General features: G+C 46.3%; 1 protein-coding gene across 1 annotated transcript in view; it reads left to right on the forward strand.

Moving 5' to 3' along the window:
• The first annotated feature begins 1865 nt into the window (after positions 1–1865).
• Positions 1866–17612, forward strand: part of LOC100553407 (deleted in malignant brain tumors 1 protein) — a 126964-nt gene continuing 111217 nt past the window's right edge. Inside the window, exons 1-4 of the mRNA XM_062974299.1 lie at positions 1866–2249; positions 5895–6236; positions 8847–9152; positions 16531–16842. Coding sequence (XP_062830369.1) covers positions 2069–2249; positions 5895–6236; positions 8847–9152; positions 16531–16842 — 1141 coding nt within the window. The 5' untranslated portion in view covers positions 1866–2068. The remainder of the gene's footprint in view (positions 2250–5894; positions 6237–8846; positions 9153–16530; positions 16843–17612) is intronic.

Below are 17612 nucleotides of genomic sequence, written 5' to 3' on the forward strand. Positions count from 1 at the left end.
TATCCCAGGACTTGAATTCATATGCCAATTGTTTTTAAATTTGTCTGTCTTTGGTATCCTAGATGTTTAAGATTTTTAGTCAAACATGGACAGAGTATGACTGGGACATTAGAGATACTTAATTACAGAGTTTTCCTAATTACATTCCTTGATGACAATTAAATGAATTGATTGGCTATCCAGGGCCTCAGTGATAGAATAAGTGAGTAAGTGTGCTGGTACGGCTGTACCAGAAGCTTTGACTTTATTTTCTTGCTGCTAATGTTTGCAATCATAGGACAGGCCACCTGTCAATCATCAAGTTTGGTTCCACCCCTTGTTCAGGGCTCTGGGAGGGAAGGAGCCATTTTTAAGTTAGTCTCACTTAGGAAGCTAAGCTATAGGATGTAGACCAGCTTGTCCCGTAGAAAAGCTTCATATCTCATGAACATCCGGGGATATAGAACATCCGAGAAAACAGAAACGGAAATTCCAGGGGAAAAGGTCCCAAAGGCTCTGGCTGAGAGCTTGCAGCCTCTCAGCCTCACAGCTCCTGAGGGAAACAGCCCTAACGTTTCCAAAGAAACCTCAGAGAGAGAGCAGCATCACAGTTCCACGGAACCCCAGCTGAAACATCTACAAGCCTTGGTTGGTAGGTCCACTCGATACCCAGATGCATTTGGAATTGGTAGTGGGTCCCACATCAGCTAGGCCCATACAATAGACAGCCTGGGAGAGGTTATAAGGGGGTTTTCACAGTTATCCAAAGCCAATTACCTGTACCCTGGGGACAAGACTGAAAAGGCCAACAGTATATTAAGGAAACCTTGAAGTGTTATTTGACTCCTTGAAGATTTATTATTTGTTCAAGAATAAAGACTTTGTTATCTCATTAAAGACTCAAAGAACTATCCTTTTCAGGAAAATCCTCAAGAACCTTTCTTTAAGGCGCCCTGGCTTCCCGCTGGGCATAAAGTATACGTCCGATACAAAGACAATAGCTACAGGCCCAGCGCGTGACAGAACAGTAAGAGAACAGGATTTTGTTTTAAATTCAGGGACATCAGTGTTTAAAAAGAAAACGATTGTCAGTGTGAAGCTACACTATACAAGATGGGTTTAATCGGAACATGGTTAGATCTAGAAACATGAGCCTGACTACATTTTAGATATGACATAGAATCATAGAATCATAGAATAGTAGAGTTGGAAGAGACCACATGGGCCATCCAGTCCAACCCCCTGCTAAGAAGCAGGAAATCGCCCCCGACAGATGGCCATCCAGCCTCTGCTTAAAAGCCTCCAAAGAAGGAGCCTCCACCACGGCCCCGGGGAGAGAGTTCCACTGTCGAACAGCCCTCACAGTGAGGAAGTTCTTCCTGATGTTCAAGTGGAATCTCCTTTCCTGTAGTTTGAAGCCATTGTTCCGTGTCCTAGTCTGCAGGGCAGCAGAAAACAAGCTTGCTCCCTCCTCCCTTTGACTTCCCTTCACGTATTTGTACATGGCTATCATGTCTCCTCTCAGCCTTCTCTTCTGCAGGCTAAACATGCCCAGCTCTTTAAGCCGCTCCTCATAGGGCTTGTTCTCCAGACCCTTAATCATTTTAGTCGCCCTCCTCTGGACGCTTTCCAGCTTGTCAACATCTCCCTTCAACTGTGGTGCCCAAAATTGGACACAGTATTCCAGGTGTGGTCTGACCAAGGCAGAATAGAGGGGGAGCAGGACTTCCCTGGATCTAGACGCTATTCCCCTATTGATGCAGGCCAGAATCCCATTGGCTTTTTTAGCAGCCGCATCACATTGTTGGAGCAGCCGCATCACATGACCTATGTTTTTGCCTTATGGCTGCTTTTGAAATAGTAACCCAAGGTTGAAATTCCTCTGGTTCCATCTGCTAAAGTATTCTCTGACATTTTGTTTTATATAGTGTTGGGCTCATGTATTGTGGAATCAGACCAGAAAACTATCCGGCTGGTGGATGGTCCATGTCGCTGCAGTGGAAGGGTTGAAGTCCTCCTTCATGGTCAGTGGGGAACTGTTTGTGATGACAATTGGGGCATTGAGGAAGCCACAGTCGTCTGCCATGAAATGGGCTGTGGAGCTGCGGTATCAGCCACAAGTGAAGCACAGTTTGGATATGGGAATGTTTCAATTAGTTTGGATGATGTCAGATGCAAAGGAACAGAATTAACCCTCAGTCAGTGTAAAGCAAGCCAATGGGGAAAACATGACTGCACCCTTGAAGAAATTGCTGGAGTTGTGTGCTCAGGTAAGTTGATTGATCCAAATTTCATCTTGAATGAATACATATACAAACTCCCTTGGTTTCAGCTAGTCCTGTAGCTGAAGGACAGGAAGACAACCTTAAAGAATTCTGCAAACTTTAGCCAGCTTAGCCAAGAGTGACAATTGGTGAGAGTTGTAGTCTAACCATTAATCCTATCCAGTCTTGTTTGTACTTTGTGGGAGGGGAAGAACCTAATATCATATTAGTTACAGTAGAGTCTCACTTATCCAACATAAACGGGCCAGAAGAATGTTGGATAAGCGAATATGTTTATCCAACATATTGGGGCTGGGCTGTGGCGCAAGCTGTTGAGCAGCTGCAATAAATCACTCTGACCATGAGGTCATGAATTCGAGGCCAGCCAGTGGCGGGGTGAGTACCCATCAATTAAAAATAAAAAATAGCCCCTGCTCGTTGTTGACCTAGCAACCCGAAAGATAGTTGCATCTATCAAGTAGGAAATAAGGTACCACTTATAAAAGTGGGGAGGCAAGTTTAACTAATTTACAACATTGGAATGAGGAAGTGAGGAAGTGCCATCAGAGTGGATGATGAAGCAGCTGCTCCCCCCTGTGGCCAGAATCGAACATCCCCTCAGGAGAAGGTTAAATTGCCTCTGCGTCTGTCTGTCTGTCTGTCTGTCTCTGTCTCAATGTGTTTGTGGGCATTGAATGTTTGCCCTGTATGTGTATGACGTGATCCGCCCTGAGTCCCCTTCGGGGTGAGAAGGGCGGAATATAAATACTGTAAATAAATAATAAATAAATATGTTGGATAATAAGGAGGGATTAAGGAAAAACCTATTAAACATCAAATTAGGTTATGATTTTACAAATTAAGCACCAAAACATCATGTTATACCACAAATTTGACAGAAAAAAGTAGTTCAATACGCAGTAATACTATGTAGTAATTACTATATTTACAAATTTAGCACCAAAATATCATGATGTATTGAAAACATTGACTACAAAAATGCTTTGGATAATCCAGAATGTTGGATAAGCAAGTGTTGGATAACTGAGACTCTGCTGTATTCTGTTAGTAGCAAGTGCAACTGAATTGTATAGGGATAAGAAGGTCCATGGGGACTGCTTGTAGTAAGAGTTGTCAGATAGCCATCAACCTTAAGTATTTATTATTTATTTATTTATTTACAGTTTTTATATTCCGCCCTTCTCACCCCGAAGGGGACTCAGGGCGGATCACATTACACATATAAGGCAAACATTCAATGCCTTAACATAGAACAAGGACAAGACAAACATAGGCTCCGAGCTGGCCTCGAACTCATGACCTCTTGGTCAGAGTGATTTGTTACAGCTGGCTGCAGCTGGCTGGCTGCTCACCAGCCTGCGCCACAGCCCAGGCCCAAAGTAGAACCTGTAGTGGAGGTAAAAAGGAGTAAATACACACACCATCCCTCATAAGTAGGCATGCGAATTAATCCTTTCACAGCCCACCCCAGCTACGCAATGGGATGGACTGTCTCAAAGGCAAATAGTTAGTTCCAATCCCAAACACTGCAGAGTCCTTGCAACAGTTAGCAGAGATTTTATAGCACAGCCTCTGACCTTGTTTAGTAGCTCACCACTTTAATAAGCAAACTTGAGCTCTGGCTTTCATCCCAACTCTTTTGGAGGTTTATTCTTCAGTTGTTGCTACAAATAACTATTTACAGGTCTGCTATCAGTATACAGAGATACTCACAACCATAGCAAGACACATAATGAGGATGGTAATTGTTGTGACTGCGCCTTCGGGGCCTGTGGATGATAGTGGTGGGATCAGGAGAGGAAGGAAAAACCCTTGCGAGGAGGGCTCGTTGGAGGATTTGTACAGAAAGAGAATTAGGGACCTCAATGGGGAGTCTTCTGAGGAAGATTCAGATGGGGAGTTTGTGGAAGAAATGGATGCTGGTGAACAGGTGGTGGCTGAGGAAGTGGGCACTGACTGGGCACGGGCACCGGAGATGCCTGGGGAATTGGGGCCCATGGATACTGCTGAACCTTGGGTATCTTCAGAAGCAGATCCCACTTGGTCTGTTTGGAGGAGGGAGGATGGATCCTCAGGTGTGCATGGTGTTGGGTGTGGGCAGGATGATTGGAATTCTGATGAAGAATTAGGCACGCCTGATCCATGAGCTTTAGCTGTGTAGAGTTCTGATTCAGATTAAGGATTTGGGACACCTGCTCTTTGGGTGTTGGTGTTTGGACACCCAGGAAGAATTGGGATAAATTGGGAATATTGGGTCACTTCACTTTGCGTGTGGCAAGGTGTTGCTGGGCGCCATTGGGATTCCTGTACGTGTTAAAGAAGACTGGACTGGGACTTTGCTTCAGATCTGCTGTTGCTTCTGTTGCCTTGGCTCTTTGTGCCATTTCGTGGACCTTGAATTGATGACTACAACCTCTGGACATTGGACTGGAATTCGACCCTGTTTCTGCCTTCGCTCTCTGATTGGTCTACCCACGGCTCTTGACTTCTGGCTTGCCTCCTGACCCTGCTGCTGTCTCCTGTCCTGGCCTTGGATCAACTTGACGACGTCTCTTTGCTTTGTCCCTTGAGCTTCTGGCATTACCTGCACTCTTGAAGCAGTTTGCTGCTGTTCCTGCTATTTCGACTCCGGACCGGTTTGACAACATCTTCTTGCACTGTCCCTTTAAATCTCCAAAGCCTGTTGCTTGCAGCAGTAAGGGCTTGGAGCCATACCTTCCCTTTTGCACCGGCTCCAAGTTCGTTTACAAGCTCCTTTGTCCGGTTTTGGTTTCTGTTTAGAGCTTTGTGTTAAAACTGCTAGCTTGTGACTCTTGGGAGTTTTTTGGGAGTTTCCAAGTCTTTGTTTTGTTTTGCCTGCTTTTCCAAGCCAACTTAGTTTGTTTAGAGCTGAACTGAAGCACCTTTTGTTTAATCTGGATTATTTGCTTGGATAATCCGGTTTGGTTGCTAAAGCATACTTTTTGATATATTTTTGTTTGGACTGCTTTAAAGCACTGAAAGTTAAGTGTTTAAAGCCATCTTTTGTGTTTGTGTCTATTTTTTTTGGGCTATCTCTTGAATAAACTCTGTTTTGCTCTCAAATTGGCGTCTGACTCTTGGCAGTAATGGATTACAGTTGCAGAGAGATCATGGGAAGCTGTCTAAAATGGCAGAGAGCAGGCACATAGCAAAGAGGAAGACCACATACATGCCACTCCCATTTCTCCCTCCAGAAATAACTCAGCTGTCTCTCTAGGACCACATGTCTGCCATAACTCTTCAGTGGAGTGTCCTGTAACCACATGTGCATTAGAACTGTATTTTTCAATGGAGTTACAGTTCTAACTACCCAGAATTATCTACTTGACAGACCCAAGTGGGCAAATCTCTGCTCCAAACATTAATATCTTATTTGTAACCCATTTTTATGTGGCTGACAATAGCCTTGAAGAAAGGATTCCCACTAGTCTATTCTTCTTGCTTACATTACATTTGGAAAAGTCCAGTGATCACCATGGTAGTGTGTGTATGTGTCTGCAAATCGCTGTGTGTGTCATGAATTTCATAGGGTTTCCTGTGGTGAGAAATATAGGAGAAAACCCACGGACTCAATCTGTTTACTTTTTCTCTGTAATCTCTCTTACCTAGGAGAGCCCTGGGGTTCAGATCCCAGACATCAAATAGAGATCCAACTAGTGGAAGGCCCAAATAATTGCAGTGGAAAAGTAGAATTGCTCCGTCATGGTACATGGGGCACCATTTGTAGTGACGGATGGGGTATTGAGGAGGCCACAGTGGTATGCCAAGAGATGGGGTGTGGAACAGCAAGCCTGGATCAAAGCAGAACACAGTATGGAATTGGAACCAGTCCCATTTGGTTGGATGATGTCAAATGCAGAGGAACAGAATCCTCCCTCTATCAATGCTCAGCAAATCCTCTGGAGAAAATTGGCTGTGATAGTGGAAAACCTGCTGGTGTTGTGTGTTCAGGTGAGTTCATCAATCATGGTTCGGTTGTATGCATTTCATTCAATGACTGGGGTTGACAACATACATGCCCCTTCCAGCAGAGTGAGCACCCGCTGTTAGCTCCAGCTTCTGCCAACCTACCAGTTAGAAAGCATGCCAATGTGAGTAGATCAATAGGTACTACTCCGTTGGGAAGGTAACGGCGCTCCATGCAGTCATGCTGGCCACATGACCCTGGAGGTGTCTACGGACAACGCCGGCTCTTCGGCTTAGAAATGGAGATGAGCATCAACCCCCAGAGTCGGTCACGACTGGACTTAACGTCAGGGGAAAACTTTACCTTTTTTTAAGGCAACTCTGACTTATGGTGTCACTATTCTTGGGTTTTTCGTTTTACATGATTTCTTCAGAGGAAATTTGCCTTGACTTTCATCTGAGTCTAAGAGAGTGTGCCGTATTCGAGGTCATCCAGTAAGTTTCCATGGCTGAGCAGGGATTCAAGCAATGGTTTCCCAAAGTCCTAATCAGACACTCAAACCACTATACCATACATGCCGTCCTGAATTTTACCCCCAAATCTTTCACTGTGAAAAACAGTTGAAGTTCAGCAACATCTGCTCTCAGCCACCACATGTCTCGCCCTCCTCCTCATAAAATAATAATAATAATAATAATAATAATAATAATAATAATAATAATAACAACAACAACAACACTTTATTTATACCCCGCCACCATCTCCCCACGGGGACTCGGGGTGGCTTACATGGGGCAGTGGCCCAAACAACATAAGAACAAAATATGGCCCCACTCCCTCCCGGCCTGGTCCTCCCGGCTGAGCCCACAATGCAGCCACAAGGCAAAAAAGTTTGCCCATGCCTGGTATAGATGGACCTCAGAAACAAATGAAACTCACAGAAGCTTGGAGCTGGAAGAGACAACAAGGGCTATCCAATCCAACTCCCTGCTATACAGGAACACGCAATGAAAGCACTCCTGGCAGATGGCCATCCAGGAGATGAATGTTACTTCTTGGTGGCTTCCAAAGTTGAAATGCCAAAACTACAAAATAATGCAAATACTGAACTTGTGTATTGGTTGTATATGCCTACATCATACAGTTCCACTGAAATGGCAGACAAAGGCTTGAGGCAATGAGACAAAGAGAGTTCCGGAGGTTGCAGAAAAAATGACTTTATTCTCAGTGGCCAATGAGAATATAGACCCTCCTGTCTCCAGGAAAAAAGGGGTAAAATTACAAAGAAACACAGATCCTTATATACTATTTTGGCCTGCCTCTATCTACGTCACACAGGTATTATCAATCACCAATTAGTGTCAAAAAAGTCTTACTGGGCACTTAACTAAAAAGCTATCTTCGCATTTTCCTAAAATATAGACTACTTTCAGGACCTCTAACCCTCCATTAGGCGTTATCTTTGGAATCCTCGTCTTACCCATTAGGGGTTCTCATTAATTAAGGAGAATCCCCTTATCTCAGCTGTCAGAGACCTATTAGCATTGGAATCCTCCTCTCATCCATTAGGGATTCTCATTAATTAAGGAGAATCCCAGTTTTCCTAGCTGTCAGAGACTTAATGGCACTCCCCTCATGGCGCCAGGTCTTATCTTGACATCCCAAAAAACCTTAATTTGTCTCTTGTCCCTTAGCTTATCTATTCTTGTTGACACTTAACAGATGTCTCTGGCACTTGAGTGAACTTTGGTCTGTTAGGGGTAGACAGTTATTTTGCTGAGCAGAGTATAATTTTAAGGCTAGGCACAATCTGCTGGTGATTACATTTTTCTATATCTATTTCTTTAACATGATTACATTCAATATATGGTTTCCAATACAAGTATTATATTTTACCAAATACACCTTTATCACCACTGTTGATTCCATATTTATAAAGGCCTTTTAACATGAGCTGCACTGGTAGAGGGCAGGCAATTCCCAGGTTAGAGACAAGACATATTTTGTGGGTTTCTTCTTAAGTTGAATATGTATATAGAATCATAGAATCATAGAGTTGGAAGGGGCCTCACAGGCCATCCAGTCCAACCCCCTGCCAAGAAGCAGGAAAATCACATTCAAAGCACCCCTGACAGATGGCCATCCAGCCTCTGGTTAAATGCCTCCAAAGAAGAATCCTCCACCACAGTCTGGGGCAGAGAGTTCCACTGCTGAACAGTTCTCACAGTGAGGAAGTTCTTCCTAATGTTCAGGTCAAAACAGGTACATTTTTAAAGTATAAATCCAAGTTATCTGTCTCCCTCTTTCTTTTTCTCTTTATATGATTTGGATAGCATAGGGAATGGTTAATATCCCTGTGATGCTTGTTTTGCTGTGTCTATGCCCCTGTTCAGAAGATTTCGCTTTACTTTCTGTCCCTGTGATAATTGGATTTTGAAAAATTGGCTTGTTGTGGAAACATGGATTAATGGGAAAGCTTCAGTCGAGACACTTTCCCTATGAAACCTCTTCCAGGAGTTAATTTTCCTTCCCAGGGGTAGATTTCCTGTCACTTCCTGTTGTCTCATCTCTGTTCTTATCTATGAGTTGCATGTAAGTCTGATATCTGTAAATCGGGGACTGTCTGTATTCTGTTCTGTTCTCTCTCTACTCAGAGGTAAGATTGGTAGATGGTCCAACTTCATGCATTGGTCGAGTGGAGGTGTTTCATAACAAGACTTGGGGAACCGTGTGTGACAATGGCTGGGATTTAGAGGATGCCCGTGTGGTGTGTCAGGAAATGGGCTGTGGAGAAGCTCTGGTAGCAACCATTGGAATGAGACTTGGTCAAGGATCTGGTCCCATTTGGATGGATGAAGTAAACTGCACAGGGAAAGAAGAGGTTTTGAAGAAATGTCCTCAAGAGAACATCCTCAATCTCACCTGTGACCACAGGAAAGGTGCCGGTGTGGAGTGTGCAGGTAATTATCATGAAACAATGAATATGAAAAGTCTGGTGAAAACAGTTATTCTGCTCTTTTCTCCCTTAAGCTGTGCTTTCAAAAATGATCTTATTATTCTTTTAAGTATGCACTTTGGCTTAATCTTGTTTTCATGCCTTAAAATCATGTCAGTACAGGTTGTTCGTCATCTGGATTTCCTGATACTAAAAAAAATGTTTTTCAACCATTTTGGGGAATATTTGTAAATATTCTTTCCATCTATTAGGCTTGTTCGATCGATGGAAAAAATGTTTCAATTCTCGTTTCTAAAGTAGGGGGTGCCGGCTCTTCGATGTAGAAATTATTTCTAAATGTTTCACCCAAAATTTTTGGATATTTCCAAAAATTCGTGATGTTTCTAAAATGTTTCAAAAATGGCGGACGCGCATGCGCAATCGCCAAAAAACAGTAAACCAGGGGGGACTTTTCTGGGGGTCTCCCACCCTCATTTCTTGAGCTATTCGCATCAAATTTGGTACAGTGGGAGAACACATTCCACACTCTTTGCTCAACAAATTGCAGAATGTTTCCTATCTCCTATGATTTTTGGCGAATTTTTATAACTTTTTATAATACACTATTTTTCAATATTTGAAGAAACCTGTTCCTGTTTTGAAAGTCATTTCCTGTTCAATTGGGTTCTTATCACTGTAAAAGTCCCTCTTCTACTTGTGTAGACTTTGGATTAGAAATGCAGCACACACCAAGCAATGCCTTGACAGGATTGGCAACGTCCTTTGGAAACTATAAATTGCTGTGGACCCTCTATTGAATCAAATCAATGTCTGACTTTGTGATTGCAGAAATAAAACTCAGCCCAAGGCTTGGGAATAGAAATGGAGCGTGAGGGAAGCAATGCCTTGGCGGGTGCCCCACGTCCTTTGGAAACTATTTCTTCCAATGTACCCTTTAGGTTTGAAAATAATGTGTGTCTTTGTGATTACTGCAATAACACTCAGCCCGGGGGCTTGGGATTACAAACGGAGCAGGAGGGAAGCAATGCACTTGCAGGAACGCAGACGTCCTTTGGAAAAAAAAAACTTCCCTAAAGCCAGCCACAGCAAGGACTCTGCCCCAAGCCCCCAGCCAATTTCCCCCCAAAAAAACACAATATCGAACCAGCAACAACAGAAACACTCTACCCCCAGTTAGTCCTCTCTCCCCCAAACAAGCAAGCAGCAGCTTCCCAGCACGCGCCAAACACCCTCTCTCCTCAGTATCCCAACCCAGAATGGCTTGGGTCGGCTGCGGTTGGGGATTTTTATAGAGATCCTCCACGTGGACACGGAGGACGCTAGCCCCCACCTTTGGCAGCCATCGTGGAAGACTCTGATTGGCCAGGGAGCGGCCATGTTAGGCTGCGCTATTTATTTATTTATTTATTTCCAATATTTCTACCCCGCCCTTCTCCCCGAGGGGACTCAGGGCGGCTTACACAACTGGTAGGATCACTACCAGTACATCATAATACAATAAAATAAGAATAAAACAGTTAAAATAATTAAATAACATAATAAAATACAATATATAAGATTTAAAACAATGCAACACCAAATATATATACCAATCATCCATCAGACCTTGTGCAAAAGCCTTAATCCGATCCATGTCAATGCTAACTGAGTTCATTCATTAAACGCTTGCGCGCATAGCCAGGTCTTCAGCTTCTTCCTGAACCCCAAAAGGGATGGAGCCTGCCGGATGTCACTGGGGAGGGAGTTCCACAGCCGAGGGGCCGCCACCGAGAAGGCCCTGTCTCTCGTCCCCACCAGCCGTGCTTGTGAGGCCGGTGGGATCGAGAGCAGGGCCTCCCCGGATGATCTTAAGGTTCTCGTGGGCTCATAGGAGGAGATGCGTTCGGACAGGTAAATTGGACCAGAACCGTTTAGGGCTTTGTAGGTCAAAACCAGCACTTTGAATTGGGCTCGGTAGCATATTGGCAGCCAGTGGAGCTGGCTTAGCAGGGGGGTAGTACGCTCCCTGTAAGCCGCCCCAGTTATTAATCTGGCTGCCGCCCGTTGTACTAGCTGGAGCTTCCGGGCCGTCTTCAAAGGCAGCCCCACGTAGAGCGCGTTGCAGTAATCCAAACGAGCTGTAACCAGAGCGTGGACCACCGTGGCCAAGTCAGACCTCCCAAGGAACGGGCGCAGCTGGCGCACAAGGCGGAGTTGTGCGAAGGCTCTCCCGGCCACCGCTGAAACCTGAGGCTCCAGGCTCAGCGATGAGTCCAAGAGAACCCCCAGACTGCGAACCTGTGTCTTCAGGGGGAGTGCAACCCCGTCCAACACAGGCTGTAACCCTATTCCCCGTTCAGCCCTGCGACTGACCAGAAGGACCTCTGTCTTGTCTGGATTCAGTTTCAATTTGTTAGCCCTCATCCAGTCCGACACAGCGGCCAGACACCGGTTCAGGACTTGGACAGCCTCCTTAGTGACAGGTGGGAAGGAGTGACAGAGCTGGACATCATCTGCGTACAGATGACACCGGACCCCGAAACTCCGAATGATCTCTCCCAACGGCTTCATGTAGATGTTAAACAACATGGGGGACAGTACTGACCCCTGCGGGACCCCACAAGTCAACGGTTGTGGGGCCGAGCAGGCGTCCCCCAATGACACCATCTGGGACCGACCCTCCAGGAATGAGTGGAGCCACTGCAGAACAGTACCTCCAAGTCCCATTCCTGCGAGGCGTCCCAGAAGGATACCGTGATCGACGGTATCGAAGGCCGCTGAGAGGTCCAGCAGAACCAGCAGGGACACATTCCCCCTGTCCAGTTCCCGGCGTAGATCATCGACTAAGGCGACCAAGGCTGTCTCGGTGCCATGCCCCGGCCTGAAGCCAGACTGCGCCGGATCCAGAAAATCAGTGTCAACCAAGAATGCCTGGAGTTGCGCAGCCACCACACGTTCCAGGACCTTGCCCAAAAAGGGGAGATTGGAAATAGGCCGATAGCTGTCCAATTGAGTGGGATCTAGTGATGGCTTCTTCAACAGCGGTTTGATCACAGCCAATTTAAGGCTCGCTGGAACAATGCCTTCCCGAAGGGAGGCATTCACCACCACCTTCACCCACTCGGCCAATCCCCCTCTGGCTTCTCTCACCAGCCAGGATGGGCAGGGGTCTAGGATGCATGTGGTAGCCTTTGCCTCTCCAAGCACCTTGTCCACATCCTCGAGCTCAACCAATTGAAATGAATCCATCAAAATAGGACAAGCAGGAGCTCGTGTTACATCCTCGGAAGCTGCCATTAATATGGTGTCAAAGCTAGAGCGGATCAGAGCGACTTTGTCCGCAAAGAACTGAGCAAATGCTTCACAGCGGGCTGCCGAGTTGTCAGGGATCCCATCTTGAGAGATGGGATTCAACAAACCTCTAACAACTCGGAACAGCTCTGCCGGACGGTTCTTTGCGGACGCAATATTAGCTGCAAAGAAAACATTCTTAGCAGCATCTATTGCCGCGGCGTATGCCTTTAAATAAAGGCACAGCCGTGCTCGGTCTGGTTCGTTCTGCTTCAAACGCCACACGCGCTCTAGACCCCTCTTCTTTCGCTTCATCGCTGCCAACTCCTCGGTGAACCAAGGAGATGGTTTAGCTCGGGTACTCGAGAGGGGACGTTCCGGAGCAATCGTGTCTATTGCCCTAGTCGCCTCCTTGTTCCAGAGGGCAACCAGAGCATCGACAGGATCACCAACCGAGGCAGCGGGAAACTCCCCAAGAGCCGTCAGGAATCCATCCGGATCCATAAGCCTCCGGGGGCGGACCATTTTATTAGGTCCTCCACCCCTGCGGAGGTTGGGGGGCACAGCGAGTCTAAACCTGATCAGGTGATGGTCGGTCCATGGCAAAGGAGTGATGGTGAGCTCCTCCACACCACCACCTTCCTCCCATCCCTGGCAGAAAACCAAGTCAAGTGTGTGCCCTGCTCTGTGGGTGGGACCAGATACCAATTGGGACAGCCCCATGGTTGCCATGGTGGCCATGAAGTCCTGAGCTGCGCCAGTCAGGGTGGCCTCCGCATGGACATTGAAGTCCCCCAGCACAATAAGCCGCTGGGACTCCAACGCCAGGCCCGAGACCATCCCCGCTAGCTCAGGCAGAGAGACTGTAGTGCAGCGGGGTGGTCGGTACACTAGCAGAATCCCTAATCTGTCCCGGTCACCCACCCTCAGGTGGACACATTCAAACAAGGTTGACTGCGGGATGGGGCACCTGGTCAGGGGGATGGAATCCTTGTAGACCACTGCGACTCCGCCTCCCCTCCCTCCGGATCTTGGTTGGTGCTGCACGGAGTACCCAGGAGGACAGAGTTGGGTGAGATTAACCCCACCCGCCTCATCCAGCCAGGTCTCCGTTATGCACGCCAGGTCTGCCCGTTCATCCAGGATAAGATCCTGGATAATTGCGGTTTTTCCATTTGCAGACCTGGCGTTCAACAGCACCACCTTTAGTCCGAAGGGACCGCCAGCCCGGCTATCCAAATTTACCATATCAGGAGACCGTTTTAAATCTACAAGAAATCTCTCCCTAGGCCGAATTAATTTTGGTCTCCTTTTCCCGCATCTCCTCCTCCCCTGAATAACTTCAATGGGGGCTCCTCGGCTAGCGGACATCCCCCCTCCCTCTACATGGCCCCTCTCCCTATTCTCTAACATCTGGCTAACACTGGCTATAGCTGGAGACAAGAACACTGGCTATAGATGTAGACAAGCCACTCCTTTCTCCCCCCCCCCTTTAGGAGTTACTAGAATAAAGTGCACTAAAAAGCTTTGTAACTCCCCCCCCCCCTCCTTAGCTTGATATTAAAGTGCACAGTGCAAAGACAGGGGGGTCTAGTTCATAGGTTCCCATAAAACTCACAGGGAGAGGGGCTCATGGAGAGCTAAAAACAATAATGGGTTCTCAATTAAATGCCAGTAGCTAACGCAGCGTTATACAATTTTAAGAAATAAAGTGACTCAGTGCTATGATATAAAAATCAGGACGGGTTATGGCTATATACTGGGTCGGTAACAGGCCCCCTCTCCCCAAAACTCCACGGGCAACCCTCCCTAGCCCTCCACTAGCAGCGTCATATTATAGGACTAAACACAATTCATAAAAGTCAGGTGGAATTTCATAGCAGATGTTAGCAGCAATAAACAATAGAGCAATAAATTGTAGCAATTATAGCAGTAAGATAAAGTGCTGGTCCAGATGTTGGTCTAGTAGATGAAATCAATATATCCTCAGGTAAACCCGAATACCAAAGCAGCCAAAAAAGGTTAGATAAGGCTGGTAGGGCAGGCAGCGCTCAGACCCAGTCAATATAGTTACTTATCGGGCTAACACAATGCAGTGGTAGGGCCCCAAGGAGTGGAATTGTGCTTTCGGTCTTATGGATGATGGAGGATGGAACTCCCCAACTGGGGGCAGCAAACTGCCCACGCTGACACAGCAATAGTTAGGTCTTTGGCCCAGATGAAACAAACAAACCACAGCCAGGTCACTGGCGGCTAGACTCCAAAAGCCCTCCTTCTCCACACAGCGCCCACAATGATAATCAGTGGCAGCAACGAAGATCATCCTGCCACCCACCGCGATGATGGAGCTGCCGTTCCAAGCTGGGTCCAGTCAATAAGCCCATGATGGCAAAACAAGGCGAAATGGCCGGCAGCGGGCAATGGTGGTGGCAGCGGGAAACGGTGGTTGGCACAGCGGTGCAGTGGGAAATGGTGGCTATTGGCAGAAACTGACCGACACTGATAGGCAATGGCTAACACTGCAGGAAGCAGCTGCAGGAACCGGCCAGCAGTGTAAAACAGCAGCTGGCACAGCGACTCTGTGCCCCACACTCCGGCTGGAATGGAAATAAGCCAGCAACTGATGGTGTTCTCTGCCCAGGCTCAGGTGGAGGCCTCAGGTTTTACAGTAAGCTGATCCCAGAAAAGTTCTTCCCACAAGGTATGAGGAGAAAGGGACGATGGAGGGGTCCTTGAAGGCAATTTGGCATCTAGATGTTAGAGGCAACCACAGTAAGGCTTCGATTTTCTTTAAACGCAGTCTCAGCGTCTAACAGCAAAGAGCAATGGCAGGCGGAGCCTTCCTTCCCTCTCTGTCACTCCAGGTTCCCGTTTGCTCCTTTCGCTTGTTCTGTTTGTTTGTTCTTTATTCTTATCCCTTTTGCAACACAAGGACTTCCTCCTGTGTGACCTGTGCCTCCCTGGGGTTTCAGTCCCAGTTTATTGCTCAGGGAAGGGCAGTAAAAGAACAGCAGTATTGGAGTTTTAAACTTTGCCTGGAACTTTGCCTGCAACAAACTCACGAGGCCCACAAAGGTTCTGCCTTACCGGCGTTGCCTTCTCTTCTGCAACTCTCCTGTCACTCCCAGGCTCAGCCTGGCAGGCACAAAGCCTCACCAGGGGGCCAACACCCCAACCCTTAAGATGACACAGGGTTTGGGGGGGTTAAAGATGGAAAGGCAGGATTCTGGTGGACTCCCATGCGCTAGGCTCCCATTCATGTTAGGTTGCAGAAACAAACAAAAAATAAAAAATAATTTTAAAAAAATATTTAAAAAAAATGTTTGGAAGGAAAAAAATTAACGAAAATTTTAAGAAACAATTAGAGAATGGGCCAATGATGGTTCGAATTACATTGCCAGTTGCGCCCAGGGAAAACGTTTCAATACTCATTTCAAAAAACGAGAACAATCCGAAATAATTACGAAACGAGAAACATAATGAATATTTGGACAACCCTACTATCTATATATATAAAAGGGTAATGAAATTTCGGCCTAGGACAAAACAACAAAACTAAACACCCCACAACCTCGAAAACTGACAGTACAACCATTCATCCACGCCTCTACGTTCATACAACAAAAAGAAAAGAAAAATAAAGTCCTAATTAGAAGGAGAGGAATAATTGTTTTTATCCAATTGCTGCCTGTTAGAAGGCTAAGCTCCGCCCACTTGGTCTCCTAGCAACCTACTCAGCCCAGGGGACAGGCACAGTTAGGTCTCACTTAGGCCTCTTTCCTATAAAATACAGATTATCAGATTTGAACTGTGTTATATGGCAGTGTAGCCTCAAGGCCCTTCCACACAGCTATATTACCCATTTATAATCTTATATTATCTGCTTTGAACTGGATTATCTTGACTCCACACTGCCATATAATCCACTTCAGTGTGCATTTTATACAGTTGTGAAGAAGGGGCCTCATATAATCCAGTTCTAATCACATAATTCCTCAATACTTTATTTCCCATACCACCATACTTCGCCACAGCAACGCGTGGCCGGGCACAGCTAGTATCTACTAGAACAAGAAATGCAAATAATTATTGCTGTTCTTTCCCCTTCACAGAGATTAGATTATCTGATGGCTTTGATCGCTGTACCGGGAGAGTTGAACTTTTCCACAAAGGTCAATGGAGAATGATAGTTGACCTTGACTGGGATTTTGAAGATGCCAGAGTAGTGTGCAGGTATCTTGGCTGTGGAAGTGCTCTATCTGCCTCACATCATTCTCCTTCTGAAGGGGAAATTACTCCCATTAGGCTGTTTGGCGGTAACTGCGCTGGAACAGAGACCTCCCTCGGAGAATGCAAGGCAAAATCATGGGATGACAACCCACACAATGTATCGTCCTCTGAAGTGGCTGGTGTCATATGCACAGGTAAGTGATTGTCATGCAAATAACTACCTGAAACCAGAAGTGTGAGAGTTTCTTTTCATTCATATCTTTTGTACCACTAAAGTGAGATAAGAAAGAATATTGATGTTTCATTGTACGGACAATGAAACAACTTCAGGCCAGTGTCAAATCTTCCATTTCTGGGGAAAGGTTCTTGAACGTGTGGTGGCCTCACAACTCCAGGGTTTCCTGGATGACACAGATTATCTTGATCCATTACAGTCTGTTTTCAGGCCTGGCTATGGGACTGAGACAGCATTGGTCACCTTGGTAGATAATCTATGTAGAGAACTAGATAAGGGGAGTCATAAAATCATAGAATAGTAGAGTTGGAAGAAACCTCATGGGCCATCTAGTCCAACCCCCCGCTAAGAAGCAGGAAATCTCATTCAAAGCACCCCCGACAGATGGCCATCCAGCCTCTGCTTAAAAGCCTCCAAGGAAGGAGCCTCCACCACAGTCCGGGGGAGAGAGAGAGTTCCACTGCCGAACAGCCCTTCTCACAGTGAGGAAGTTCTTCCTAATATTCAGGTGGAATCTCCTTTCCGGTAGTTTAAAGCCATTGTTCCATTGCGTCCTAGTTTGCAGGGCAGCAGCAAACAAGCCTGCTCCCTCCTCCCTAAGACTTCCCCTCACATATTTGTACATGGCTATCATGTCTCCTCTCAGCCTTCTCTTCTGCAGGCTAAACATGCCCAGTTCTTTAAGCCGCTCCTCATAGGGCTTGTTCTCCAGACCCTTAATCATTTTAG

Source organism: Anolis carolinensis, chromosome 2 (assembly GCF_035594765.1).
Source record: "Anolis carolinensis isolate JA03-04 chromosome 2, rAnoCar3.1.pri, whole genome shotgun sequence".
Classification (NCBI taxonomy): Eukaryota; Metazoa; Chordata; class Lepidosauria; order Squamata; family Dactyloidae; genus Anolis; species Anolis carolinensis.